Source organism: Colossoma macropomum, unplaced genomic scaffold (assembly GCF_904425465.1).
Source record: "Colossoma macropomum unplaced genomic scaffold, Colossoma_macropomum, whole genome shotgun sequence".
NCBI lineage: Eukaryota > Metazoa > Chordata > Actinopteri > Characiformes > Serrasalmidae > Colossoma > Colossoma macropomum.
In genome coordinates this window covers 32431824-32457126 of record NW_023494786.1, presented here as the reverse complement: position 1 = coordinate 32457126, position 25303 = coordinate 32431824, and the positions used below count along the sequence as shown (strand labels likewise).

Sequence of the window (25303 nt, the reverse complement as noted above, 5' to 3'; positions counted from 1 at the left end):
ACGAGTGGATCTGACACAGCAGTGCTGCTGGAGATTTTAAACGCTGTGTCCACCCACTGTCCACTCTATTAGACACTCCTACCTTGACAGTCCACCTTGTAGATGTAAAGTCAGCACACACTAACACACCACCACCACATCAGTGTTACTGCAGTGCTGAGAATGACCCACCACCCAAATAGTACCTGCTCTGTGAGGGTCCATGGGGGTTCTGACCACTAAAGAACAGGGTGAGAAGGGGGCTAACAAAGGAGGTCCTAACTGAAAAAAACAACACAGACCTGCTTACCTGGCCACCAGCAAAAGCAGCATATGTTGTATTTTGGATGCTGGTATGCAGCTAGACCAGCACTGGACCAGTCTGTGCTTGTTTTTAAGCAGGAGAGAAACAGATGGACTACAGTCTGTAGCTGTAGAACTACAAAGTGCTCCTATATGGTCAGTGGAGCTGATAAAGTGGACAATGAGTGTAGAAACAAGGAGCTGATCAGTGTATATATGTATAATATATTGGATGTGAGGTCAATTTTTGACCTTTATGCACCCCAAACATCCAAAATTCATTTTTACATCACCATTTTCCAACCTCTCTTTATCTCTTATACATCTATATATCTTCTTACTGTGTGAGATTAGTAAATTCTGTTTGACCTGTATTAAGCTGAAATCTACATAGAACACAATATTTGATGTTTTATCTTAATTTCATTGTTTTTTGTAAATATGCTCCATTCCAAATTCGATTCCTGCAACATGTTCCAAAAAAGTCAAGACAGAAGCATGTTTACCGCTGTGTTACATCACCTTTCATTCTAACAGTGCTTAATATTCATTTGGGGCTGAAGACACAAACTGATCTAGTTTTGAAAGCAGATTTTTTTGCTGCTTTTCAGCTGTGCAACTGTATTGTGTTTTGAAGACATACATTTTCAGTGGGGACTGCAGGAAGCTCAGTCTAGCATCTGCACTCTCTGATTACGCAGCGACGCTGTTGTAATGTGCAGAGTGGTTTGGTGTTGTTATGTAGAAATAACCATGTATGTCCCTGAAGCAGGATTTGTTGCTGTCAGAACAAAACCTTGTATCTCCATTTTGCTGCTCTTTCTGCTCTTTACATTGTGTGTAAATGAATGGACCAAAAGGCCAAAAGAAACGGCCCAAAATGACGTGGAAAAATGTCTGGTTCCATTGACTTACATGAAAAGTAAAGTATGTTTTTCCTTCTCCTGTAAAGTTATTATTTTGGAGATACGAGGTTTTGTTCCAACAGCAACGATATGTTGCTCCAAAATATGTTCAGTGTTAATGGTGCTTTCACAGATGTGCAGATTACCCACTAATGCCCCCCCACACCATGACAGATGCTGGATTTTGAACTTCACACTGGTAACAATCTGGATGGTCCTTTATCCTTCAGCCCAGAGAACACAACGTCCATTATTTCCATAAAAAATCTGAATGATTGAGACCACAATACACGTTTCCACTGAGCATCAGTCCATTTCAGATGAGCTCGAGCCCAGAGAAGTCGGTGGCGTTTCTGGATGTTGTTGACATATGACTTCCACTGTACAGAGTACAGTCTTAACTTGCATTTGTGGATACAGCAACAAATGGAATTCACTGACAAAATTTTCCTGAGCCCATGTTGTGATTGCCACCACAGAAATGTGCCGGTTTTTAACGTAGTGCTGTCTGAAGGGTCAAAGGTCAAGGCATTCAATTGTGGTTTTTGGCCTTTTCCTTTACACACTTAGATTTCTCCAGATTCCCTGAATCTGTTGATGATATTATGCACTGTAGAGGGTGAAACACCTAAATATCTTATCTTCCTTATTTTAAAACTGTTGGATTTTTTGCTGATGTATTTTTGTGTGGCGAGCCTTGCCCCATCCTGGCTTATAAAGGACTCGGCCAATCTCGGAAGCTCCTTTAATACCCAAGTATGACTGCAGCACCTGATTAAAATGTTTTCTGAAGATTTCACAATGTCCCTAGTCTTAAATGGCTCCTGTCTCAACTTCAGAATGAGTGCATATTTACAAAAAACAATTTTTAAAGTTAATAAGATAAAACATTTACTGTTTTTGTTTAAATTCAGGTTAAAGTAGATTAATAAATCACTGATTTCTGTTTTTATTTGCATTTCATCAACTGTCCCAATTGGTTGTGGTTTTGCAGTAATGTCCAGAATGACGATCAAATGAATATCCAGGGTTGTATTTCAGCTTTTGAAGCAAACGACTTGTCAGAAAATGACTGTAAATAGATGAATACAGATATAATTTATCATTTAGAAACTTTTTGTTCTTAAGAAACTTTATTGAATAAGCATTAAATGTTGAATATGCAAAAGTAAGCAAAAGTAGCATTTTGGAGTCTAGTTTACAGTATTTAAACTAAATCTACACTCTATTGAATGAAATTCCGAAATAACAGCAGTTATTAAAATGTCAACTGTACTGAACTGTAGTGTATGAATTCATTTTTTCTGAACTGAAAGTGTGGGGTGTTTTTTTTTTGCGGATCAGTTGTGAGTTAGCAGCTCACTCTCGGCCGCGGAGCTTCAGAACAGGAAACGGCGTCCATGTGCAACTGCTGCAGGAAAAGAAACCATTTCCTTAGCTGAGCAGCTCAGACATGATTCACTTCTCCTCATCCTGCACTTTCTACTCTAAAGTAGTAGTAAACTCAGGATGTTGGTGGGTTTTATGCATCAAAAGTGGTCATAATTCAGTTTTTCACTACCATTTTACAATCTGTCCTTATCTCACAATTAAACAGGCTGCATCTGTTACTGTGCCTTTAACGCTGATATACAGCACTGAGCAGCACCTGAGCACATTAATCTTGAGAACAGGTTTGTTTTCCCTTTTAAAGTCAACAAACACCGATCAGGCATAACATTATGACCACCTCCTTGTTTCTACGCTCATTGTCCATTTTATCAGCTCCACTTACTATATAGGTGCAATTTAACACTGACGTGGTGGTGGTGTGTTAGTGTGTGTTGTGCTGGTCTGAGTGGATCAGACACAGCAGTGCTGCTGGAGTTTTTAAACACCTCCGTGTCACTGCTGGACTGAGAATAGTCCACCAACCAAAAATATCCAGCCAACAGCGTCCTGTGGGCAGCGTCCTGTGACCACTGATGAAGGACTAGAGGATGACCAACACAAACTGTGCAGCAGCAGATGAGCTATCGTCTCTGACTTTACATCTACAAGGTGGACTGACAAGGTAGGAGCGTCTAATAGAGTGGACAGTGAGTGGACACAGTGTTTAAAAACTCCAGCAGCACTGCTGTGTCTGATCCACTCGTACCAGCACAACACACACTAACACACCACCACCACGTCAGTGTTACTGCAGTGCTGAGAATGATCCACCACCCAAATCGTACCTGCTCTGTGAGGGTCCATGGGGGTTCTGACCACTGAAGAACAGGGTAAAAGGGGGCTAACAAAGTATCAGAGAAACAGATGGACTACAGTCTGTAGCTGCAGAACTACAAAGTGCTCCTATATGGTCAGTGGAGCTGATAAAGTGGACAATGAGTGTAGAAACAAGGAGCTGATCAGTGTATATATGTATAATATATTGGATGTGAGGTCAATTTTTGACCTTTATGCACCCCAAACATCCAAAATTCATTTTTACATTACCATTTTCCAACCTCTCTTTATCTCTTATAAATAAACAGGCTGTTTTTCTTACTGTGTTACTGACGTTTTTGACACCGGACACAAACAAACAAGGTAAATAAAGGTTCATTTTGATGTCAGGTGGACTTTAAGCCTCACAAGAATGCAGGCCTTTTCTGATATTTTCCAGATTTATAGCCATTTATTTGGAAACCATTAGCTGGCATCAGCTAATGGAGGCCTTTACACAGCTTTTGTAACCCCCCGCCCCCCTAAACACCGTCTGTCCAATCATAGCTTAGAAACCCAAACTAGGTCTGTACGCAAGCTTTGAGAGGCTAAATCCCAAATTGCTCCTTCCTCCCTACATTGTGCGCTACATAAGTCAGGAAAGCACACCTAATTAGTGCCCTACCTGTTAAATATGAAGTCGTGCAGCCTATGGTTCAATCCCAAATGGCTCTTTATTAGACATATAATGCACTTTTTGAGTGTTCGTGGTTATCTAATGACCTACATAGTGCACTGCGTAGGGAGTAGGGAGCCATTTGGGACTTGGCCGACATGGCGCAGCAGTGTGTTGTCCACCAAGGGGCGCCGGAGCGCTGAGTCAGTGAGTCTTGGTGCATTTTTCAAAATCTTCTCCAGTCTTTTTCGCCCACTTTCTAAAGCTGAGATCTGGACAGTGATCGTACACTGTTAATAAAGGTTCTGTTCAGGTACATTTCTCGTTCATCAAGGTACAAGCAGTGTAAATGTTCCCTCAAAGGTACAACAGTGGTTTTAAGGTCTGATTGTGATCCTTAAATAAGTTTTTCCAGGTGAAAAGTTTGTATTTGTACCTTTTCATAACCGAATGTTTTAAAACAGAACAGTAAAATAAAAGCCTGGAGACGAGACGGGGTGTGTGGAGTCAGTACAGCTTAGAACATATCATTTCAGTGGATTATGGTTCAGTTATGTTCCCTGACTAAAGGTACTGAGATGGACCCTTGAGGGTCCCACCCCAGTGACAGGAGGGGTCCTGCCCCAGTGGCAGTTTAGTACATTTAGTGCATGTACGCTTACTGTACGTTTACTCAGTACCGTCTTTACCTGCAGCTGAAATTGGGTTCATATTCCAGCTTCTTATTCGAACTTTCCGTTCCACCTTAAATGGTGCAGCAGTTACATTCTCAGCAGTCACTGCTGCACCATTTAAGGTGGAACGGAAAGGTCGAAAAAGGAGGCAACTCAACATGAAATGAACCGATTGTTTACATTTTGAGCGTCTCAGGAGCTCATCTGCTGTTTATATTACACCTTCCTTCCACAGTCCCTTCTGTTCTACACACTGAAAAAAGATGGTTCTTCAAGGGTTCTTTAGCTATATAGAGCCATGAACACTCAAAGAATTATTTGCATGATTAAAGGGGTTCTTTGCATTGTGAAAGGGTTCTTCAGATTGCAGAATGCTGTAGATGATTCTATGTAGAACCTTTTTTTTAAAAAAAATGTTCTATATAGCCCCAAAAAGGGTTCTGGTATCGTTACGATGTCAAGTCTGTAACAATAGAAGAACCCTTTTTGGTGCTATATAGAACCATACACAACACATTCTCCATCAATCTGAAGAACCAGTTCACCATGCAAAGAAACATTTAATCATGCAAAGGGTTCTTTGAGTGTTCATGGTTCTATATAGAACCATTTGCATGCTTAAATGGTTCTTCAGATTGATGGAGAATGTGTTGTACATGGTTAAATGTCAAGCCTGTAACAACAGAAGAACCGTTTTCTGGTGCTACACAGAACCATTTAAAAAAAGATTCTATACAGAAACAAAGACAACACACTCCACCAATCTGAGGAACCTTTCATGAGGCAAAGAATCATTTGATCATGCAGTAGGTTCTTTGAGTGTCCATGGAACTATATAGAACCTTTTTCTTTACTATACAACCTTTGGAGAACCATAATTTTTAAGAGTGTAGTAATTAGGAACGTATACTTTTTAAAAAGATGGTCCTTCAAGGGTTCTTTACTAAAGAGCATTGTTCTATATAGAACCATGAGTTCTATATAGAACCATTTGCATGCTTAAGTTCTTCAGATTGATGGAGAATGTGTTGTAAATAGTTCAATATCAAGCCTGTAACAACAGAAGAACCTTTTTTGGTGCAATATAGAACCATATACAACACATTCTCCATCAATCTGAGGAACGCTTTCATGATGCAGAGAACCATTTAAGCGTGCAAAGGATTCTTTAAGTGTTCATGGTTCTATATAGCACCATTTTCTTTACTAAAGAACCCTTGACGAACCATCATTTTTAAGAGTGTAGTAATTAGGAACGTACACTCTTAAAAAACTCTTCAAGGGTTCTTTAGTAAAAAGAATAGTTCTATTTAAAACCAAGAGTTCTATGTAGCACAATTTGTATGCTTAAATGGTTCTTCAGATTGATGGAGAATGTATTGCAAATGGTTTGATCTCAAGCCTGTAACAGAAGAACCTTCTTCTGGTACTAGATAGAACCATTTAAAAAAAAAAAAGGTTCTATACAGAAAAATAGGCAACACATTCTCCATCAATCTGGGGAACGCTTTCATGATGCAAAGATTCATTAATCATGCAATAGGTTCTTTAAGTGTTCATGTATCTATATAGAACCTTTGGAGAACCATCATTTTTAAGATTAATCAGGAATGTATACTCTTAAAAAAAGTTGGTTCTTCAAGGGTTCTTTAGTAAAAAGAATGGAACCAGTTCTATATAGAACAATTTGTATGCTTAAATGGTTCTTCAGATAGATAGAGAATGTGTTGTAATTGGTTCCATGTCAAGCCCATAACTGAAGAACCTTCTTCTGGTGCTATATAGGACCCTTTTCAAATAGGTTCTGTACAGAACATACAACACATCCTCCACCAATCTGAAGAATGATTTCACCATGCAAAGAACCGTTTAAGTATGCAAAGGGTTCTTTGAGTGTTCATGGTTCTACACCAAACCACTGCCTTTACTAAAGAGCCTTTGAAGAACCGTCTTTTTAAGAGCGTAGCAATGAGGAATGTACACTCTTAAAAAAAGATGCTTAAATGGTTTTTGAGTCTGATGGCGAATGTGTTGTACATGGTTTGATATCAAGCCTGTAACAACAGAAGAACCTTTCTCTGGTGCTATATAGAACCATTTTCAAAAAGTGGTACTGAAGAACCATTTCAAGAAGTGGTACTGGTACTGAAGAACCATTTCACCATGCAAAGTACCATTTAAGCAAGCAATAGGTTCTTTGAGTGTTCATGGTTCGATACAGAACCACTGCCTTTACTAAAGAACCCTTCAAGAACCATCTTTTTAACACTTCGTGACACAAAAACAAAGCCCCCACGCTTGCTCTCCAGTTTTATGTAAGAAATCGTCGGCTGCCCTTGGCAAAAAAAAGCGATAATGTGGCACAAACATGATAAACACATTTAACACACACAGTGTGACAACTTTACATTCACGGCTTAATATTAGTATCAATATTCCAATAGGTTAAAGACATCCAAAAGAAAAGAGACAGAACCTTTTTTTATTCTGCACGACAAAATCGTTCAAGATTTACATTGACATAAATTATTTAAAAATGTTTATAACAAAAATAACAGTAAAAATAACTGCAAATATAAGTAACAGTTAATGGTTCTTTTTTTTTCCAGCACAAATGACAAAACTATACACTTCAGGTTTGTGTATGATAGTCGAAATGAGGTGACGGGATGAGGCGACCCAAAACCGAAAGGTGTAGCAATGAAGTCGTGACACGCATACTATAGAAATCGGTTTAAGTCTCTAAATAGTGACAGGCCAGTTCTGTTCAACATAAATTGTATGTTATGGATCAAAAAATTCAATAAGTAAATATATCTACTATTTTTTTCCTATACATTTGCACCATATATGATCAACAAGTGTGAGGACAAAAAGGTATAACTTGGTTGGAAATCGATAAAAAGAAAAAGAACCGTGATAAAAGTCTTACAGTTATTTCAGGTTTTGTAGAGTCTACTTGCAGTTCCTTTAAATAAAACCCACCTGGAGAAGGTCTGAGGTAAACAGTTGTCTTTTGGTGTTGGTCTCCGTTGAAATCTCGAAACGTTCACCCACCATGAGCGCTATTATTAATGAGTCGTATAAAATACCAGGACGATGCAACAATATAAAAAGACAGTCGTGTTTAAGGGCTGAACGTCGCTGTGCGTCTAAGTGTGAAAATTCAAATTCATCGGTATTCAAAATCATACAAACTCGTGGGAGGGGAGGGGGGAGTAGGTAAAATCATTTACAAATACATTACATTTCACGGACCAATGACAGATCGGCTGTGTTTGCCGGGCTCAGGAGGATGGCTTGGCCTGCGCGTCTGTGTCTGAGCTGGGCTCCTTAGGGAAGCAGGTCACCTCCACCATGCCGGCGCCTGTGCGTGGTACAGCTGTGTTCATTATGTGTCTCTGTAAATGCTTCACCCAGTCCTCCTGCACGGACAGAGGGCCCTGGAAGACTAGATCACAAAACCTGCAGAAAAACAGACAAAATAATGCCTCTGGTCAATCATTACCAGTATTAATGGATTAATGAGTTATTATTAGGACTCCACCGATATATACATACACCGATCAGGCATAACATTATGACCACCTCCTTGTTTCTACACTCATTGTCCATTTTATCAGCTCCACTTACTATATAGGAGCACTTTGTAGTTCTACAGTTACAGACTGTAGTCCATCTGTTTCTCTGCATACTTTGTTAGCCCCCTTTTACCCTGTTCTTCAGTGGTCAGGACCCCCATGGACCCTCACAGAGCAGGTACTATTTGGGTGGTGGGTCATTCTCAGCACTGCAGTAACACTGACGTGGTGGTGGTGTGTTAGTGTGTGTTGTGCTGGCACAAGTGGATCAGACACAGCAGTGCTGCTGGAGTTTTTAAACACCTCAGTGTCGCTGCTGGACTGAGAATAGTCCACCAACCAAAAATATCCAGCCAACAGCGTCCTGTGGGCAGCGTCCTGTGACCACTGATGAAGGACTAGAGGATGACCAACACAAACTGTGCAGCAGCAGATGAGCTATTGTCTCTGACTTTACATCTACAAGGTGGACTGACAAGGTAGGAGTGTCTAATAGAGTGGACAGTGAGTGGACACAGTATATATAAATAAACACAACTAATACTGAACAGATGTTTTTGAGCGTTGACTCAGGAGGAGAATAACTGTATTGGTCACACAATGTAACACACCAAAATATATAATATACACAGTACCTGCACGTGAGTCTGTATATTTCCTCTGAAGTGTGTAGCAATGGGTAAGTCTTTTTCTTTGATCTCTGCTTCCTCTGTTTACAGTCGTACGCTGGAAAAATAAGAAGAATTACTTACAGATGAACTAGATTCTCACATGCTCACTTAACTGCACTTAATCATATTAGCACATTACAAGTTTTCCAGGTAGGTATGTATTTATTAAAGACTTTTACTTTGAAGTAGGAGAGAGTATGCAAGATAATACAACTTTGGCAAGAGACGAACTGTTATTTACGTGTTTATCTCTGGCAGGCATTGTAACATTTTTTCCAAACCAGTCTTAAGCCATTTACCTGGTCAGGTGCAACATGACACAAAAACTAGATAATGTTGAAATGTTTATCTTTGAAAATGAGATATATTTTTATATATGTGTATAAATATACATTTATATATTTATATATATATATCTCAAATATTTACTGAGACTAAGGCCCAATCCCATTTCACCCCTCGCCCCTACCACTCAGCCCTACCCCTCTGTTTTGTGCGCTCACATCTAGGGGTAGGGTGTCCTGATTCTTGTTGAGATAGAGGGGTAGGGCGAAGTGTTGGGGCTACATGACCCTCCAAACGGAGGTTTTTCAGAGACTCCAAACAGAGAGTTATGAGAAAAAAGAAAAACCGGCAAGATGGAGAACAAGAGACCAAAGAAACACACAAATGTGAGAATTTTCTGTTAAAAAATATTATCTTAGTTTAATGTTGTTGTGAGGAGCTGAACTTTACCCTCCTCTGCTGTCACTGCAGACTGGCAGGGTCGTCTACAGAGCAGCGCTGGTAGCTGTTAATGAAGTGATGCTCTTTTTATTTGAGGGTCCCATTTCAGAGGGAAGATTTTAACCACTACCCCTTGTAACTCAGTTCCAAGGGGTAAGGAAACACTCGAAAACTAGGGGTTAGGGGTAAAAATAAGAGATGAGATTGGGCCTAAGTGTTTCTTAGAGAGCATACTTTTCGTTACAATCATTTTTACTGTGCATTTGCAGTAGGAACAGAGATAGAAAACAGACGCAAGTTCCTTGAATTCCTTTATGATGGTGGTTTTCAATTAGTGGGCTGCGGCCCCCCAGTGGGTCTTGGTGGTATTGCTAGAGGGCCATTGGATTATGTTACAATATATAGATATTTAACGAAAGAGTTTTTAATATGACAAATATTACTGTTGTAAAAGTTACTTTCAGAAATACAATATGTTTAGGTTGGGCTAATTGATTGGTCGGCCAAAATACGACTGATAGCTAAAAAGCTAACTAAGTATATGTTTTAGTGTAAATCAATGTAAAACGTTTCTGTTTTTGGACAGACATATGAGTACAATCCCAAATTTCTCTGATATTTTTATGTTGCGTGTTTATACAGAAATTCCATCGGCCACATTACTGCGTTACATTACTGTGTTATATTTGTTCGCATTTTAAACGATCTGGTCAGTTAAATCTTCTTGTGGGAAGTTTTTGTGCGTACTTTATCCATGTATTGTTGTTCACCAAGTTATTTTTAGAGCTTGGGCTACTTCTGATGACGGAAAGGGGGCATCTGTTCTGATCACACCCGTAAAATGGCCAATACTTGTTTGAAATAGGTTTGTCCAAACTGCCGTCAAGGTGACGTTAACCCAGAGCCTTGAAATTCAGCTTGCTTTTTTACAAATCTTTCGCAAAAAAGCCTCGCAAAAGTAGATTTCATTGTAAAGTGGCACATTTGAATCGCTATAATTCACAGATATCAAGAAAAACAGGACCTGCTCGTCCAAATAAACAGTCAATTATATTTCTAGCCTTCATTTTTCTTCCACGTATCTATCAATAGTAAGCCACTTACTTGTTCCTTCCATAAGTGCGTTTCTTTTTCTACGTGCGTATGCCCGCAAATGATTGGAGAGGCTAACTCCACTGTGGAAAGTTGTGTTACAGTGAGCACAGACTTTTCTGTTGTGTTCAATTTTCTCTGAAACAGAAAAAGAACAGCGATCAGCGGTTAGAACAACTGCCAAATACTTCTGTTCCATTAAGGAGTCTAACTTTTTGTCCCTGCTGTCTGTGCTCACAGTTTTTGCAATACCTAAAACGTCAACCTAAAAGTCCTGCTTGCTTGCTTTCTGTGAAGTTCACCTGATGAACATTATACAGGGAGATTCACTCGAAAGAGGCCCCTGAATATTCTGTAATAACTCTCTCTAGGATGAAGCAATCTGAACGAAACAACGTAACTTCCAGGTGCGTACCCCCGTACCCCTTCATGTGTCTGGCAGAAAACGTAATATTCGGGGCCTCTTTCGAGTGAATCTCCCTATACAAAACATTAATATTACAGAACAAACTCAACACAAGTACTCCAGAGTAACTCTAAGGACTGTGGTAATAACTACTTTAGCCAGTTTCAATAACAAACTACACTATTAGACTACGTTGGACAAGCTTTACAAATATTGGCAAAATGTCCATTAACCCTAATGAAGTTGTGTTGGGTTTAGATTTTTATCCTACCCACCCAGAGAGAGCGAAGCCAACTGTGCTCTCTTGGACTCAAGGATGGCTGTAGCATCACCAGGGATCAAACTTGCTTAGATGGTTACGCCACTCAGGATCCCCAGATTTCTGTATTTTGATAAACACTTTGTTCACTAGCTTCTCATTAGACTGAGATGTTTTTTTTAAAGAACTTTGGCAAAAACCTTCTCAGTCCAATGAGAAGCTAGTGAACAAAGTGTTTATCAAAATACAAAAATCTGGGGATCCTGAGTGAACGTGATTTAATGTGAACGAACGCAGCCTAAAGAATCTTTGTGGACGGAGAATGGAGTGGCTAACTGGATGCTTCCATAGTTCAGTTTACAGACTAACAGCGATGAGTTTGACTCGGGATGACCACAGGTACTCAAGTTCGAGGTGCCAGTATTCGAATACTGATTGGCTGCCTGTACTGTGAAACATCCCTAACGTCTGTGTGAGTGGGCGGGGCTAAAACGTTGTACGTTGAATAGGCGGATATACGTAAACGTGTTGGTTTTTGTATCACAAATACAATGAATTCAAAGATGGGCTGTTTTTGCTGATTACTTGCCATGTATGGACTGTATGGACTGGAGAGTGAATGGTATGTTTTATTTACACACCACATTACACGCGAATTAAGAAAATAAAAAATGAATTTAAAAAAAAATAAGAAAATTTGGCTTTCCATTACATGGGCCCTACAAGGGAACGAAGTATTCTGATTTTGTGTCTTTGATTTAGGGCTGAAAGATAAATAGTTTTTGTATTGAAATCATGATTTATAACTTTTTCTTTTTTTTTAATCGCAAGAGCTGCAATTTTTACAAAATGATAGCCTACATTATCAACAGTGTTGTCCTAAGTTGTAAGAGGGGTAATTTAACTTTATAACTCAGAGCTTGTGAACTGCCTGGAGATAAGGTGGACCAATCAGAGGCAACCAAACCCTTATGTTTTGTGACATCACAACTAGAGCTTACTGGCAGTCTGGCAAGCTACATTCAGGGGTGAAGCCTAAACCCACCAAAAGTCAATATTCTGGTCTTCTTGGCCAAAAAAAACCCCTTAATTTTTAGTCAATAATCAAAATTTAAATCACACCCGCAATATTAATCAGAAAAATCACAATTCGATATTTTGCCCAAATTGTTTTGTGCTACTTTGAATAATTTTGTAATTAGTCATTTTCAATGCATTGTTCTTCACTTTTAATATATATATATATATATATATATATAATATATATATATATATATATATATATTATACAAATATGGTAACAACACTTGTGTATAAACATTACAAAAAATTGTAAAAGAACATGAATCCGTTAATCATAAGGGCAAAAAGATATATAATAAATTAATTAATTAATAAATAAATACCTGATATTGAGTTTGGCAGTGCTTTACATTGTTGTAGTGCTGGACCACGATCTTTAACTGGTGACAAAAGAAGAGCCTTCCTTGCTGTCTGGAACGAGGTTTTGGCCTTAGCCTCTTCATGAGCTCGTCTCTTTTTCAAAATTCCTATCAGATCACTGGACGGCGATCCCTTCATCACATCTTTAATCTCTGTCCTTTTCTTGTCCTCTCCTGAGTGACAGGAAATCTGTCCCAGGTCGTTTTCCACTTTGTGCAAAGCGCTGCACTTTCGCAGTGGAGTAGACGAGGCCATTACTTATTCTAAAAGGAAATAATCGATTTGAAGCACGGCATTTCCTTTCCAGAGACTGTAATTTCAAGTGGAACTGCTTCTTGTCACGCATCAGTTCCTTAAGTGCATTTACAGGTGATTTGTTCGCAGCCGCAGATGCCTTTCCGAGGAGTCTCTTCAGATGACCCCGGACATGGTTCGACAATCCGGTTCTCGTGTCGAACCATTCCCTACACAGCGGACAGGTGAGCTTCGTCAGCTGCTCAGACTCTGAAAAGTTCTTCTCTGTTTCAATAAGAAACCAACAAGAAAGGTCATTAATTTACAGCAGAACAAAAACATCAAAATAAGCTTCACTTCATTCTTGCAGATTTTGCTGTGTCAGCATTATGGCAAGCTTCAAGGTTCCAAAGCAGAATTAGGAACCAAAGGTTTTACATTCAAGCTGTAATTTGAAAACGTTTGAAAAGATAAATCTGTCTCATTTAACATTAATGAGCCAATTAGTTCAAGACTTTATAAAAAAAATACTGCTTGTTAATTACAATGTGTTTATGAATACCGCACTTTAAGGGGATTCCACCAATTTTTCAAAAATTGACACATTTCAGTTATTGAGATGTGAAATGGTTCATTGCAAAGATGTCTTTACACTGGTGCTGATAGGAACCAGGGGTCGCCATGACTACAACACGAATATAGACATTTTATTTACTGTCCAGAACCACCAGTGAACCTACACGAGTCTTCTGAGCTTTTGTATGGAATGTCGATGATAGTGGAAAATCTGAAAATGCCTGTATGTACCTCTCCAACATGGACGTGTTTTCAAAAATGCGTCTCAAAACTGTCGTAAAACAGTGTTTTAGACATTACGCAGTGAATTCATAACCATTTCATGTAGTAACTTTCTGTGAGGGAGCTTTTAGAGGCGGATGTCTGGTTCCTATCACCACCACTGTGAACAATTCTGACTTGATCATTTCTGTAGAACATATACAGGCATGAAATCTCATGAGCAGTGAAAAAGGTGATAAGTTTAGAAACTGATCTCTGGTATCGAGGTCCGCCGGCATCCAGAAAATGTAAGCAATTTTAACATTAAATTTTGGGGCATTCTGGTGCAAAAAAACAAAACACAAAGAATAATTGCTGTAAAAACTGTAATCTTGAAGAAAAATTTAAAAAAGGGCAGACACACAGTGCTTGGACCCCTATGATTGCTATTTGAGATGTAATTTGTAGACAGTAGTTGAGCTCTTATAGTGGTTAAGACAGTCCACAGAAATCAACTAAGTGAATTTTAGACAAAAACGAAGCAGCAGCTGATTGTTTTGGTTTTAAACAATGTTCATTTTCTCATAATGACCTTTATTTGCCCCCTGTTGGAAAGCTAATGATATTTTAGCTCTGCTTGACAATAAAAAGTAATACTATATTAAATTGACCTAATAATGAGCGTGAACTACTGATGTGCTGTGTTTGGGGGGGAGGAAAGATTCTCTCATAGAATTCTCTGCAAGCAGTAAACACCCCTCATTAGATCTACACAATTCATGTAAATGACATATTCATCATTCAAAGTGACAAATTTCACCAAGTGTGGTAAGTTTGTATGTATGACTGCACATCACACCACTATGAATGACTTTGTTGACATCTAAACTACTGAATTGTGTGAACATTTTGTGAAAAATTGTGGATATTCACCCCTTAAGCAGGACTTTAAAGATCTTGCAAGGCATATGCTTCTAGCATTTTTTGACATAATTTGAAAATACCTGATGCTCTTAACATTGCGTGTCAATTTCATGATGAATGGACCGAAAGAAACAGTCCAAAATTACTTCTCGTTCCATTGACTTCCATTAAAAGTAAAGTATGTTTTTTCCTTCTCCTGTAAAGTTACCATTTTGGTTACAATTCTGTTCTGACAGCAGCATTGCGCAAGGCCATGAAGCAGTAGGAATTCTCATATGGCAGTATTGGTACTCTCACGGTATACCCAGGTATATGGTACATCACCCTACTGTATTGGATGTACCATTATTTATTTCACAAGCCTTAACTTGGACAAACCGAGAAAGTGCGCAAATATGGGAAAACTAGATAAAACATGCACAGCAAATAAGTTAACATGTGAAAACTGAACAGTCACCTGTTTTAATTTGAGGTACTGCAGTCATTCTTCGCCGAACCTGAGGCACTTTATTAGGGGAAGTCACCCGAGCCATTGATGCACCATGCCGTTCATTACAGCCCAGACTCACCCTGTCCCTGTGCAAATGCCCTCGTATGTGGTTGGAAAGACTAATGCCCGACTGAAACTCAGCAGGGCAGTAAGGGCAAGACTTCAGGTCCATCTCAAAGTCTGTACTGGCCTCATTTTTCACTGCTGAACCTGATTCAGAAGTACTGTCATATACTTCTGTCTCCATGCATTCTTCTTTGATCAGAAATGTCCGCAGGGAATCCGGGTCTTTCTCGGAGTGACCGCTCGAGGTACGCGGACTTCCCTTCATAGGAGATGGGCGTTTGCGTAAAAATTGGCTGTTGATATGTAAACCGTCTTTGACATCACATTTCTCGGTGAGGTGAAAGTTGGAGTTGGGGGTAGAGTCGTGCATAAAACCGTCCTCGCTGCCCACATCCTTGCGCTTTTGGGCTGCTTCCTTTTTCTTCAAATTTTGCCTGCATTTGGGAAAGTCAATAAGTATGTCTTGCCCTCGCATGTTATGAAATGGAGTGGACATTTTCCTTTTGGAAGGAGACTTCTTTAAAGAAGCCTTGACCAAAGTTAAATGTCTGTACTTGGAGCTCAACTTCTCTTCTCGGGAACCGTCTTTGTTATTGCTGACTTCTTGGCACGTTCCACCATCACATTTCAAAGTGCTTGCTGAGCCCCTCTCCTTAAGTGCAAACAGTTCCCCCTTGCACTTGGAAGAGGATTTAGGCCCGTCCTTTTCCAGACAGTGAATTGTCACTGCCGCATTTGCCAACATCCAGGCTCTTATCGTTCTTTCTGTCAGTTTTTTGATTAGTGTCATTTTCTGAGGTCCTTCGTCTTTTCCGGGATAGAAGCGTGTTAATCGACTTGTCAAGTCTAGACGTCTTTTTGGGCGATTTATCATTTGCCGTGTCCTTTCGTTTTGTTTTCTCTGATCGTACTAGACTGGGTACATCGTTCGACCTGGGGCTCTCTTTCTTCCTCGAGTCCTCAGACGGGAGTTGCTGGGTTTTTCTACCCGGTGATTGTGAACCTACACTGGGCAACTTGCACGGAGATGAAACATGGTCAATACTTTCTGAACTGTATGTGAAATGTATGTCTTCTTCCAAATCTTCGGCAAAAATGTGAGGATGTAACATCTCGAAATGATTCCTAAGGATGTTCTTGTTCTTCGTTTTGAAAGAACACAATTTACAGGAGAATGAGACTGGATATGAAGTTGCAGCATTACTATCAGATGCACCAATTTTCTGTTCCTGGAACCCCTCTTGCTTCCCCATCGTCATGTACTGAGCATCAGTGATACAGTGCTTGCAAAGCATATGACCCTTCATCTCAATTTCATTCATTGCCACGAAGCTACACTTTTGACAGCGATAGTAGCGCTTGTCCTTCTCATGGCTTTTTGCATGCTGGACGAAAGTGTTAGGGCAGTTGGTTCCAAATGTGCACTGCGGACACTGTAACCTTGCATCTTTGCCCTCGTCTTTAGGTCCATCTGTCCCCTTGATCTTCTGTCTCTTCTTCTTGTGAACAGTTATGTGTCTTAAAAGTGAGTTGTGATCAAAAAACGACAATCCACACTCTTTGCATATGAATGGCTTTTGATCTGGAATATATGAATGGTTTTTCGTGTGCCTCTGTGAATGAGATTTTTCTTTAAACTTGCTATTGCTTGGAAAAAACACAGGTTCCTCTGAGCTAGGGTCTGCTAACAGATTATCTTTAATAAATCGCAGCTTTTGATTCTTCCTATTTTTTGCTGGTTTAGGGAGAACATGTTTAAAGGCCACTGCAGTTCCATTTGAGTACTGTGAGTTTTTAGATACCGGCGAATGAGACCTGGGTCGTTTCCAGGGAGAATCTCCCTTATTGGTAGAGCCGTGGTCTATATGGCTGCCTTCACCCAAGTGATCGTTCTTTGAATTCAAGTTCAAGTCTGTGTAGAGCTCTTCTGAAGGATCGACCATCACCACCATGTCCATTTTACGCTTCCTCCTTCTATGGCTAACAGTCGGTGAGGCGGTGGGTGTTTTCTCCTCCGTTTCAGAACGATCATGATCCTCCAGCAGGAAACTTCATGAACTCTTTCTGGGGATTCCAGCTCAGATCATTCTCAACGTCATAACAGTCCAACGAGTTCTCTGGAGACTCTTCGTCGAAGCCCCATATGCCCCGATTTTCAACATCTTCAGCGGTTAACATCTGTCTTATCGTCATTTCCCCGTCCTTCCTAAGTGGATCACATTCTTCAAATTGGACGCTGGTTGCGACAGTAGAGTTTTGTGCGTGCAACGACTTGGGGAGGAATCCTGGAACATTTTTGGAGATATCTAACAGAATTTCATCTGAAATATTGGGTGAACTTGATCCATTTACGTAGGCAGCTTTGGCTGGCCCATCGGCACAGATGGACTCAATAAAACGAACGTGCGTCAGGAGATCTGCTTGGTCATTGTTCGGGGTCATGTTATCACGTGAGCACTGCATTGATGGTTCTAATACACTTCCTCCAAGAGAGAATGTCTGGTCGCTCATTAGAGTCTCCGAGATTCCTGACATGGAGTTGTCATTTTCCTCCCCATTGGTGCTCTCCTTCAAAGCAGACATGCCTCCGGACTGTTTCTGTGAGATGCAAAAAGACAAAAAGAGATTATTATTGGTTTGATACGGGAACTTTTGATCAGAGGCAGTAACTCAACTGCAGAGCAACTTCATGCTTTGAGCATGAAGCACAATTTAAGCCTTGGGTTCACTACATGACTTTTAAAGTCTTAAGAGATTATAAAAAGACTGGGCATCTCACACTATCAGACTGGGTTCTGCAGATTTTTTGGGCAACTGAAATATTGGCGATCCACACTCAACAATTAGTGATCACACACTACTCAACTTTTAAGCTGTTGCTGAACCGAACGGAACTTGCGCGAACTTGTGTTACTCGGAGACGCAAATAAACAAACGTGGAGCGACTCGCTGCTGCTGTTTTCTCTGCCTTTTACACTGACACAGGCTTTAAACTGCATCCAAGTAGTTTGTAATAAGGATGCATCGATAGCGATACTGGTATCGTACACTTCCGATACCCTGAGCTAATTTTGTTAAAGCTGTGTGGGTGCAGAAAAACCACATGAGCCTTGTGATACCACTTACTTACGTGCTACCCAAGATTCGGACCGCCCAGTTTCATATCATGAATATGTTTTGGCTGAAGTTTTTTATCTGTTTAGTCAAATGAAGGAAACAGAAAGACTACTGCAGCCGTCTAAAGCACACCGGAGGAGAAGCGCCACAGTGTGCTACGCAGCAGACAGTACAAAGTGAGGCTACACCACATATGAAGCGCTGCAGTAAAGTGGTGATAGATATCGAAACTCAAGCTCATTTTAAGCCACTTTTCCGCTGCATCGTAACGGCTTGACTTGACTTGCTTTTTTGGTTTTCCACTGGGCAAATCTGGTACCTGGCTCCTGGTGCCGGGTACTATTTTGGTAGCACATCTGTCGAGCTTCCAAGCGAGCTGAGCTGATCCCAAAAGGTGACGAGTCGAGCCGAGCTGGTACCATGCAGCGGAAAAGCGGCTTTGCACTCGACTCGTACAGATTTAGTGGAATAAAAGTATAAATTACTTATCACACTTAGCACCAGCTAACTAACTTCACAAATTCACTGTTTTCCAGTGGTCAGATTTGCTGATTAGCCATACTGATTCCTAGCTATGTTTGATTAGTAGCCAACACTGGTCATACTGCCAAATTGATATGGCACACATACAAATGTTTACTGTTACTGTGCAAAGTTGCACAAGAGAACATTAGCAAGAAAACATTCATTCTACTAGCATACTAAAATGTAAGAATTAACTACATAGCTAACAAATAAACAAGTCAGGAGCTACAACTTTTTATTTTGTTTTCTTAAGCCTCATGATGTCTCAATGAATACATTTATTGCATTTTAATTTATTTAACTATATCTGCCTTAACTTAACGCACATAAATTTCCATTCTGCTTAATGCATTTCTGGGGGGGCTCCTGAGTGGCGCAACCGTCCAAGTGTTGGCCCTATCATCAGGAGATCTCAAGTTTGATAGCCGGTGATGCTACAGCCATACAGAGCACAATAGGCCTCGCTCTTTCTGGGTGGGTAGGACGGCCCCCCCATTGCCCAGCATGATGCCAGTGGCAGTTTGAAAAGATACGGTGGCACTTCACAGGTCTCGGAGAAGAGCCCTAGGTGCTCTGCACTGCTGAATTGTATATATTGTATAAGTAATGGTTCGTGTCGTCCGCAGGGATGTTGCCAAATGTGTGGTGCCCCTGGCCACAACATTTCACATTTTGGTCACTAAAAACGCAGAGCCTGTGGCCTTTAGTAGCCATAGTAGCTCCCAGCTGATGACAGACACAACTAGAGCTCAAATAAACAAACATTACTCACCACTGCGTTCTAAAGGTTATATTTAGAAACAGCAAATAAACAAATGCTGCTGCCCTGTAAAAATGCTATTAACAAACGCTTCAACAAAAAACCCAGAGTTGTGCATCACTAAGTAGGGCTACTCATGCGAACAGTTAAAAACGGTCCTCAAGTTGAAAGAAAAACCTGCATATTCAAATATCAGCTGTTTATTGGAAATTAAATTAACATTTTTGATTGAAAGCATTTGTCAAACTAAATCATGGCATGACTGAAATATGTCGTATTTGCTGCAGGGATGGGTGATATGGCAAAAATAATACATTGCGATACTTAGACATTTTCAGAATGCACAACATTTTGTTTTACTGAAATTTTATAAGAACAGACAAATTTCAACCTGTAGTGCTATAAAAACGTGCAACTATAATAATTTTTATTCAATGTTTACCCGCTGCACTAAATCCAATTAAACAGGGCTAATTATCTTTGCATTTTAATGAAACATTAGAAGTATTAACGATGTCCATGACTTGTTCAGAAAAACGTATTGTGACATAATTTACGGCGACAATAATATCATCATACTGCCCACCTCTATTTTCCCGGTTAATTAATTATTAACATCCCAACTTATTATCATTGTGCACCGACCACCATCCATGTTCACATTAGGCCACAAAACTGTGGTAAAAAAAGACCAGAACTGCAAATGTCACACAAACTTTACTGTCTGGGGCCGTTGGTGTTCTAGGAGAGCTGAAACATGAGTTTTTCCCAAAACCTGAAGCTGTTTTGTCTGATGTCTGAAACCTGACGCTGTAGTCTGAGGACGTAACATAGCGCATTCAACCAGCGCAGCTTAACAATCTCGTCTGTGTTAGACACAATAAAAGTTGTATTAGTGCAGGATTTCACATCACCCAACACGTTTAAAAGTTCAGTCACGCTCACGTGTTGGAATATTGGTGTCTTGCTACGATGTGCACAAAAAATAATTCAATAGTCGATCGACTTTTCTTTAAACCAGGTGGTAAATGAGGTTTTACTGTAACTGGGGGCTGTTACCGTGGTTTTTCTGTCACTAGGCTCAGGCATTTTTCGCACGTTTTAAAGAAATTAAGATGTTCTTGTAGCTATTTTTAACAGTGTAGTACATATCGCACCACTGAACAGAGCATTAAAGATATTACATATATGAAAATGACTTTAGAAGAAAAGCTACTTTGCAATAAATATTTGAAAAACAAATTAAAAAGCAAAGAGAAAAAGATACCCAGATAAACTGTTCACAGATGGAGTTTATTATCACCCTAGCAATGGAAAGGGTGCATTCAGAGGGAGAACTAAGGTAGATAATATTCTGGTTAGCACAGCATGATGTTATCATATTGCTATATACTGTGATTGCAATATATCTTATATTATACAACAGTTAGTTCCAAAAAATGACAAAACTGAGCTAAACTTGATATTGCGGCAGTTTTATGACTCAGTCCAATTTGGTCAGACTCTGAAGACGGGACTACATGTTTGGCGAATGGTATTGGGTTCATTTCTGGCTGATTCCAGGTTGTTTAGCTGTTCTTCTGTCTCAGCTGCCGACTGAAAAGCTGCTCAGTGGTGATGACAGTTTGGGGAATTTAGTGTAAGGAGCTGGAGAAAGAACTGCCGGCTGTGCAGCGAGTGGGCGGAGCTCGTTACTCTGACGTAGCAACAAGCCGCTTGTTAAGGAACTATAATTTGGTGAAGGAACTGCGAACATTAAACCATATTAAACGCCGCGTTCACGGCCCAGTTTATTAATTTATTACTTTATTTATTTAACTGTTGTATTAAAGCAGTAGAACACTCGAGGAGTGTGTTATCGCCAATAACATCACGGCTGTGATGATCTACGGTGACCAAATCACAGCTGTGACGTTATTTCGCGACAACACACTCCCTCTCATGTTCTATTGCTTAAGTATAGTGAAAACACATTAAAGAACTACTGACTTGACATGTTTAACATTATTTTTGACAAGATTCTTTATGTTTAAAGGATCGTGTAATTGCCTTAATTTATCGAACGCCTAAAGGACATCGGCGACTGATCAGGATGATCACGGCAGACAGTAAAACATCCAGCAGTGACTGGTTAGTCACTTAAATACTGCACAGTCCTGCAGTATCGCGAAGGCCTAAGGCAATAACGATTGAAGAATGATGTCGCTGTTGCCCGAAGAAAACCTTGTATCTCTTTCTTGTCACCCTTTACATTGTATATAAATTTCATGGTGAATGGACTAAAAGAAATGACCAAAAATGACTTGGAAAAATGTCTGGTTCCATTGACTTACATTAAAAATAAAGTATTTTTTTTCCTTTTCCTATAAAGTTGTCATTTTGGAGATATGAGGTTTTCTTCTGACAACAACGATATATTGTGCAGCCCATGTACCTATATATGTGTTTGTGTGCGTATGTATATATATCACTCTCACATGACGACATGCATTACTGCTGACAGGAATTTGTACACGTGTTCTTGATTATAATCTGTTGTCTGCAATATATTTACTGACATTCTGCAAAACGTGAAACCCTGCGTGCTGAAAATATGAAATACTGCTGCACAACACGAGGAAAAAGTTATGGTCCAGTGGCATAAATCACATGCCTCTGAGGAGAACAAAAATTTGGTGCAAGCAAGCAAACAGATCACAAATCACCAGGCATTAAACCACAACATGAGATCACTTACTAAAGTCATGATCAAATCTCAATCAGCTGCATGTCTTCTTGATCAAATCAATTTGTGGAAACAGCTAGCAAATTCCTATCAAAGCATTCAGTTCTGCAGCCTAATCCATCTTAAAATATGCATTTTCAGACTTATGCTTAAAGGGCAACTCCAATTATTTTTCAAAATTTTTGCATAATTTAAAGGTTAACACGTGAAGTCATTCAGAGTGGTTTGGTGTGAAACGCTCCACTCCAGAGAAACTTACCGAGTCAGAATTGTTCACAGTGGTGGTGATAGGAACCAGACGTCCACCTCTAAAAGCTCCCTCACAGTACAGCATTACATGAAAAGGTTATGATTATGCGGCCTGATGTCTGAGACACCGTTTTACAATAGTTTTGTGATTAAGTTTTTAATCCATATCATATTTTAATCAATTTTAATCCATTCATGGTGGAAGGATACAAGAAGGGTGACGCTAAGGCAAAATAGTCCCCAAAGAAAACTAGTTTGTTTCAGGTTTTCCACCAATTTTCCATCATCAACATTACATATATAAACTCAGAAGACTCGTGTAGGTTCACTGGTGGTTTCTGATAGTAAATAAAATGTCTACATTTGTGTTGTAGTCATGGCGACCCCTGGTTCCTATCAGCACCAGTGTAAAGACATCTGAGTCTGTAGGTTTCTCTACAAAGAACCATTTCACACCAAACCACTCCGAATAACTTTCTTTACATCTCAACCACTGAATTACACAGAAATTTTGAAAAATCAGTGGAACTCCCCTTTAAACTGCTGGAGAGGCATCTCTGACATCTTCAACGCTGATTTTCTCCTTATACCTCTTACTGCAAGTGCACTCTTTAAAAAGACGATTCTTAAGGGGTTCTTCAGCAAATACAATGGTTCTGTTCAGAACCATGAGAGCTACACAGAACAATCTGCATGCTTAAAGGGTTCCTTGCATGGCTGGAAGGGTGAAAGGGTTCTTCAGACTGATGGAGAACGTGTTGACACCTTTTTGAAAATGGTTCTATCTAGCACCCAAAAGGGTTCTGGTATTGTTACGATATCAAGCTTCTAACAATAACAGAAGAGCCCCTTTTTTATGACCATATAGAACCATTTTCAATGCAAAAACCATATTCTACACAGTCTGAAGATCCGTTTTCAGCATGCAAAGAACCATTTAAGCATGCAAATGGTTCCACGTGGGACACAGAAGCACTGCCTTTACTAAAGAACCCTTGGAGAACCATCCTTTTTGAGAGTGTATGGGACTGAGTGCTAAGCCAAGGCAGCAATCATTGCCCATTATGTTCCATATCAAGCCCCACAACACAAACACAGCTGCCTCCTGCAGAGTCCGGGGCTAGGTGGGCTGCTTTCCCCCCGAAAACATGACGCACAGACACATCTCTGCCATACCTTTCCGCCGCTGAAACCAAGAACAACACCACCGAAGCGAAATCATTTCATTTCTCCTCGCTCTAGCCTTCCATCCATTGCGAAGCGGCCATGTTTTGCGCGATGGTCCATGGATGAGACCACTACATCGCTTTGGGGGGAGGCATGTGGAGACACACAAGAAAAAGACACACAAATGAAATCTTTTCAAGTGACAAAATAATTCACGATTACATAACCCACATATGATTCTATCAAATCCATACGCTTTACTCCATACCCGATCAAACAGTATATCTTCATTCAGCACTGTGGGCGGCGTCCCCCAAACACGGAGTGGAACGGTCCAAATAGGTGGCATCAAGCAGCCAACAGTCGAAAGCTGGTCGGCGAAAAAAGGAGAAAGACGACAAAAGGAGCTCTCTCCTGCGGTGAAACCGCATCAAACACCTTCCTTACGTGCGATCGGCTTGCGTTCGCGCTCACGGACTGACATCCTGATCATAAACCGCGAGATTTACGCGTCCAAGCTTGCGAAAACAAGTTAACTCGCCCGGGTCGCTGAAATGAACGAGGCTGAAGTTGGCGTCCGATTCGAATTTTCCCGTTCCACCTTAAATGGTGCAGCAGTTACGTTCTGGCACCCGAAGCGCCACAATGTAACTGCCGCGCCATTTAAGGTGGAACGGTAAAATTCTAATAAGAAGCTAACGAGCTTCGTCTGGGATCAAGTTACGTCTAACCGGTTTAGACACATACACATTTAAACAGGACAGGGCTGCCCTCGGTGTGTCTCAAGGGTTTGTGATAGGAGTAGTTAATGTCTGCAAACTCAGATACACCAAATTAACAGCAGTTTACTTTGACAAATACACCGTGTGACGGCGAGCGGCGCTGCTGAGCTCACTAGCCTGTTCACTCCTATAACCGACCGTTACGTGTCCTGAACAGCTAACGTTAGCTTCACCAAAAAACCCATAAAGCGTTTTCAAGAGATCGCTCATGCTCAAGTAACGCTAAATATATTAGATTTCATCATGTTTTCGAAACGTGACCACTAAAAGTTATATTTCTCAATTTTTCAGAAACCGTTTTTGTCAGCTAGCTAGCTAAGTTAGCTAACTTAGCTACGACGTAACAGTTTCGGTTATTTTATTTATTTTTATTGCCGCATTCTTAAAATATAAGTTAACAGATAACGAGTTTGAACAACGTTGGAGTATTAGTTAGTTGAGATTTCTTGTGTCGTCTTAAAACGTAACGTTATTTAGCAACTTACATTCAGACTGTTCTAACCAAAGCTTGGCTAGCTAACGTTAACTATCATGTAAACCTCCTATAACATATTACATTATGTAACAAAACAGTACTTCTTTGCA

The 25303-nt window shown here is 40.1% G+C and overlaps 2 protein-coding genes across 2 annotated transcripts in view; one reads left to right on the top strand and one right to left on the bottom strand.

Moving 5' to 3' along the window:
* Nucleotides 1-7187: 7187 nt before the first annotated feature.
* znf644a (zinc finger protein 644a) lies at nucleotides 7188-24286 on the bottom strand. Its single transcript, XM_036565370.1, is given in 10 exon segments — nucleotides 7188-8189; nucleotides 8941-9031; nucleotides 10807-10932; nucleotides 12866-13097; nucleotides 13099-13421; nucleotides 15295-16099; nucleotides 16101-17441; nucleotides 17443-17991; nucleotides 23946-24075; nucleotides 24205-24286. Coding segments are annotated over 8 exon segments (3630 nt in total). The 5' UTR covers nucleotides 17977-17991; nucleotides 23946-24075; nucleotides 24205-24286; the 3' UTR covers nucleotides 7188-8011.
* hfm1 (helicase for meiosis 1) overlaps nucleotides 24278-25303 on the top strand; it is a 51053-nt gene continuing 50027 nt past the window's right edge. Inside the window, 1 exon segment of the mRNA XM_036565372.1 lies at nucleotides 24278-24379. The gene's annotated coding sequence lies outside the window, so the exon portion shown is untranslated.